The sequence below is a fragment of the Uranotaenia lowii genome, chromosome 2, assembly GCF_029784155.1.
Source record: "Uranotaenia lowii strain MFRU-FL chromosome 2, ASM2978415v1, whole genome shotgun sequence".
Classification (NCBI taxonomy): Eukaryota; Metazoa; Arthropoda; class Insecta; order Diptera; family Culicidae; genus Uranotaenia; species Uranotaenia lowii.
Window position 1 is genome coordinate 77,533,211 of NC_073692.1, and position 5,925 is coordinate 77,539,135.

The 5,925-nt window shown below is 46.1% G+C and overlaps 1 protein-coding gene across 1 annotated transcript; it reads right to left on the reverse strand.

Moving 5' to 3' along the window:
* Positions 1-321: 321 nt before the first annotated feature.
* Positions 322-4,407, reverse strand: LOC129741581 (uncharacterized protein K02A2.6-like). Its single transcript, XM_055733317.1, has one exon. The coding sequence runs from the start codon at positions 4,405-4,407 to the stop codon at positions 322-324; it is 4,086 nt and encodes a 1,361-aa protein (XP_055589292.1).
* Positions 4,408-5,925: the final 1,518 nt, after the last annotated feature.

The following is a 5,925-nucleotide window of genomic DNA, read 5'->3' on the forward strand; positions in this document are numbered from 1 at the left end:
CGCGAAGTTCAAGGCCCGTGTAGTCGCTCAAGGTTTTACGCAACGAAGTGGAGTAGACTACTGTTGTATTTGCAGCAGGGCAGAAGTAGCAGGAAGATAACCCGTATCCGGAATTAAGTAAAACGCACGAGTAAACTTCTAATTAACGTTTTAATTTACTCTAGGTATAATCGCGTACTATTACAAATGGTGGCTGATGTAAAAGTGAATTTTATTACGCAGTAGATTTTCACCGCGTGCTCGGCTGACAGCATACAGTGTTGCCAGAATAACTGCCAGGATATGACAGCTCTTCCCCCGGAAAAAGACTACTCCGTCGAATCACAGGTCCAGTTTCTGTGGAGCTCTGATCGTCCTTGCTGAACGACGTAGTCCTTGGTTCGCTTGGACGCCTGGTGATCGGTTTACAGCAGTGTTGCCAGTTGGTAGAGTAGGAGATATAGCAACGGTAGGTTTTGGAGAGTTTTGTGGATCAGGAATAGGATCTGTACAGGAAGGAATATCTGGGATTGGATTCTGGGGAGTTACTGCGATTGAAACTTCTGAGTTCTCACAATCGTTAAACCCACCATCCCGCGAAAATGTTACCTCTTTCGACGAGTCTTGCTCCTCTACAGCAACAGCCCGTAGTTGATCGATATGTCTCCTCCAAACACGTCCATCATCCAACTGTACGAGGTAGTGCAACTTACCAAGACGCTCTTTTATTACACCGAACTCCCAAATTGTAGAATGATCGTAGTTGCGTGCTGACACCCTAGATCCAACTGTCAAGTCACGTACTTTTCCCTGAACTACACTGTCTTTAGGGTCGTCTGAAGGAATCATCAGGTCTAAACGAGAACGTAACTGACGGCCGAATACCATCTGAGCAGGGGAATGTCCTGTAGTCGGATGTATCATTTTTCGATACGATAGTAAGATATTGTATAATTCGGAATGTAGATCGGATTTGTTACAATCCATGGACTTCAATTTGCATTTCATAGTCTGGATAAACCTTTCGGCTTGACCATTCGTCGCCGGGTGGTAGGGAGCACTTAGTTTGTGAACGACTCCATTCATCTTCAAAAACTTATCGAAATCCGCGGACGTAAACTGAGGACCATTGTCACTCACAAAAACGGATGGAATGCCAAATGTACTGAAAAATTCCCGACAAACGCGTATTGTAGTTTCTGTAGTCATGTTCCTGAGGATACGTACCTCTGGCCATTTCGAATAAGCATCAATTAATATCAGAAAATAGAAACCCATGAACGGACCGGCGTAGTCCGCATGGACACGTTGAAAGGGTTCTGATGGGGTTTCCCAACAGTGAAACGAAATTTTCGGAGGATTTGCTCTATTCATTTGACAAGACGCGCAGCTTTTGATAAGATTCTCAATGTCCCTGTCAATGCCTTCCCACCAGCAGTAACCTCGAGCTAGTGATTTGATTCGGGTTATTCCAAAATGTGTTGAATGAAGTTCATTCAGAACTCTAACGCGCAAAGCAGGTGGAACATAAACGCGAGCACCACGCATTAAGCAATCTTTTTGCAGACTGAATTCTTCTTGGTTAATACCGAAACGAAATCTAGCATCGATCGCTTTACCGGTTCTTAGCGCACGCATCAACTCTTGCACACCTTTGTCTTGTAGTGTAGCGCTACCGAGTTCATCAACAGTCAAGGGAAGTGTCTGAATCGTATTTATTTCGACGGCATCTGATTCCTCAATTTCGAATCCCGAATCAGTAGTGGCAACAGGTAGTCGCGACATTGCATCAGCGTTACAGTGATCCGACGAACGACGATAACGTATACTATAATCAAACGCTTGTAAAAACGCGGCGTAGTGTTGCATACGCATTGCCGACATAGTAGGTAAACCCTTTACCTCCGAGAAAATCTGACTAACCGGCTTATTATCGGTTATCAAAGTAAATTTACGACCGTATAGATATTGCTGAAATTTGCGAACACCGAATATTATCGCGTAGGCCTCTTTATCGATTTGAGAATACCTTTGTTGAGTTCTACTCAATGTTTGCGACGCGTACTGTAAAGGTCGCTCGCAACCGTCAGGGTACTGGTGGCTTAGGACAGCACCAACCCCATAAGGAGAAGCATCCGTAGCTAGAATCACCGGTAGAGTGGGGTCGTAATGGACAAGAAAACGGTCGGTTTGCATTTCACGCTTAACTAGATTGAACGATTTGTCACACGCATTGCTCCACTTAAATGGAACATCATCTTTTAAAAGATTGTTAAGAGGGTATAGAATTGTACTAAGATTGGGGAAAAATCGACCGTAATAGCTAACGAGACCGATGAAAGAACGAATTTGTTCCTTGCTGGTAGGAATTGGCATGTTTTCGATCGCGTCAATCTTTGAACGTAGCTTATGGACACCGTGTCGATCTATTCTGTAACCGCAATACTCGATATTGTCCGCAAAGAAATCACATTTCTCCCGATTAGCTCGCATATTATGAGCATCTAATCTCTTAAGTACTTCCTCTAATCTAAGCAAATGGGTACGGTCATCGGGACCTGTCACGCGAATGTCATCGATAAAAATTGTCACACCCGGAATATCTTGTAGGATCTGTTCCATTAATCTTTGAAAGATTGCAGGGGCTGAGGCCACTCCGTACATGAGCCTCGTTGGACGAAACAGTCCACGATGTGTACTAAGGGTAAGTAACTCTCTATCTTCGCGACGCACTTCTAATTGCAAGTAAGCTTGCGACAAATCTATTTTCGAAAATCGTTGTCCGCCCGCGACAGTCGCGAAAAGCTCTTCCACCGTTGGAAGGGGATGATCATCGACAAGTAAGTTGGGATTTAACGTAATTTTGTAATCTCCGCACAAGCGCACCCTACCGCCTGCCTTCTGCACTGGCACGACAGGTGTGGCCCAGTTAGAATGGTCTACCTTTTCCCAGATACCATCACTAACTAATTTGTCGATTTCCTTGTCAACGGCATTGCGAACTGCAAATGCAACTGGTCTTGCTTTAATGTACATTGGTTTAGTATTGTCACGGATCGTAAGTGTAGCCCGCACACCAGAAATATGGCCAATACGGTCATTAAACACGTTAGGGTATTTATGCAAAATATTTTTTAAAGCAGTCGTGGTAACTTCCGGCACCAAGCTACAGTGAGACATTGAATGCGTACCAGGTTTAAAAATGCGATTAAAATCGATATTTAAATCACGAAGCCAGTTTCGACCTACTAGTGGGTGGCGGCTGGAATCCGCAACGTGTAAAGGAAGTAGTGTCTCATCTCCATTAGCAACAACGTTAACAAAAATTTTACCGAGAATCGAAATTTCATTATCGCAATAACTTACCAGTCGGAGGTCAGCAGGATGAAGGGTAAGGTGAGGGAAATACCGTTGCTTATCTTGGGAACCGATCAATGACACCGGGGATCCAGTGTCGACCTCGAATGTGAGTACCTTCTTGTTGACGGTAATGTTCAGCATGAACTTGCTTGAAAAGTTCAGCGCCGAACGCAAGTGGAAAAGATCCTTCACCACGTACGGCTCCTCCAGATGATGTGCATCGTTCTTTCTCATCTCTTCCTTCCTTTTCGATTGGCAAACCTTTTCGAGATGTCCCTTCTTGTTGCAGAACTTGCACTTGGTAGTCACATACTTGCATTTGTCGGCCAAATGACCATCATCACCGCATCTGTAGCATGTTCTCTTTTGGCCATCGAACTTTTTAGACGACGCAGCTGCAGTCGAGTTGGTTGAAGATAGTTGATTGTTGCTCTTCTTCTTCTTGGTTTTGCCGTGCTCGATGTACTTTACGTCTGCAGACGGCCGAAGACGGAAACCATGCATTTCGTCGGTCCCACGGAACGACATCTCCATACCGAACGCAATCTCCTTCGCCCGCTCGAGTGTTAAATCGCGCACTTCCAGCAATCGCGATTGGATAACACGGATCCGGATTCCGAAAACGAACTGGTTCCGGATAGCTTTGTTTAGGTGGGCTTCGAAATTGCAAGTCTGGGCTAATTTCTCCAAATCCATCAGGTAGTCGCTCAACGTTTCATGTTCCAATTGTTTACGGCTTTGGAACTTAAAATTTTCTAATATTTCCAACGGAGCAGGAGTGAAGTGGTTTTTGAGAATCGTCACAATTTGATCGTAGCTTTTCTCCAGCGGCGGCTCGTCCATCAGCTTGTTGCACAGGATTTCGTAGGCCGCACCGCCCATGTAATGCAGCAAGTAGTCCCGTTTGTTTACATTGGCTACTTTGTAGATCCGGAACGAAATTTGCAATCGGTCTAACCACCGATCGAACTTTCCAGCAGCTGGGTTAAACGGTTCGAACGAAAACGTCACCGGCATAGTAGCAGCACCGGCCCCAGCAGCAGCAGCAGCACCTTCCGGATGGATCATCTTTGTAGAAAGAGAGGTTAGGTACTTCCAGTAATCTCTCGCGCAGGTTTGAATACGCACTCGTCGCCAAATTGTTGTATTTGCAGCAGGGCAGAAGTAGCAGGAAGATAACCCGTATCCGGAATTAAGTAAAACGCACGAGTAAACTTCTAATTAACGTTTTAATTTACTCTAGGTATAATCGCGTACTATTACAAATGGTGGCTGATGTAAAAGTGAATTTTATTACGCAGTAGATTTTCACCGCGTGCTCGGCTGACAGCATACAGTGTTGCCAGAATAACTGCCAGGATATGACAACTACCACGAAGTATTCGCACCTGTTACCACGCACGCTACCTTGAGAATGTTTCTCGCCGTGGCTGGCAAGCAGAAGTTGGTTGTTCATCATGTAGACGTGAAGACCGCCTACCTGAATGGAATACTCAACGAGGAAATATACATGAAACAACCACCCGGATTCGCTTCTCCGGGCAAGGAAGATTGGGTATGCAAACTGAATCGTAGCATTTATGGTTTGAGGCAATCAGCGCGCTGTTGGAACCGGCGGCTGACGGAAGTATTGGAACGAGTCGGGTTCCAAGTATCGAATGGAGACCCGTGTTTGTTTGTGAAGCAAGGGAGCAAGAAGACGTACCTGCTAGTCTATGTGGACGATCTTCTTATTGCGGCCGAAGACGAAGCAAGTGTTAAAAGTGTTTGTGATGAGCTCAGCAAAGAGTTTGAATTGACGTGTCTTGGCCAAGTCCAGCATTTCCTTGGCATGGAGGTGCAGTTGCAGAATGGTGTGTTCCAAGTACGACAGCGAAGTTACATCAAGCAAATGATCGAGCGTCACGGAATGACCGAAGCAAAGACCGCAAAGACTCCCATGGATACCGGCTATTTCAAGAGTGAAACTGACAAGTCCTTCGAAGATTCAACTTTGTACAGAAGTTTAGTTGGAGAGTTGCTGTATCTGGCCGTCGTCTGTAGGCCAGACATTGCTGCTTGTACCGCAATACTAGGTCGAAAGTTTGCGGCACCGAAAGAAAGCGATTGGGTTGCAGCCAAGAGAGTTCTTCGATATCTCAAGAGGACAGCGGACTGTTGGCTCCGCCTAGGAGGAGAACCAGATCAAGGTTTAGTTGGTTACTCCGACGCTGATTGGGCCGGCGACCCCGACAGCCGTCGTTCCACGTCCGGACTTGTGTTCAGTTTCGCAGGAGGAGTTGTGTCGTGGGCAAGTCGTCGGCAGGCGACTGTTAGTTTATCATCGATGGAGGCCGAGTATATCGCCCTGAGTGCGGCCTGTCAGGAGGCTGTCTGGCTACGACAGCTTCTTGCCGATTTCCACGAACTACAACAGCAAGCAACCGTAATAAAGGAGGACAACCAAAGTTGTCTGGCATTCGTGCGCACGGAGCGTTCGAGTCGTCGTACGAAGCACATCGACACGAAGCAGCGGTTCGTCCAAGGTCTGGTCGAAGGAAGAGTCGTTGACATCGTGTACTGTCCAACGGAAGATATGGTTGCCGA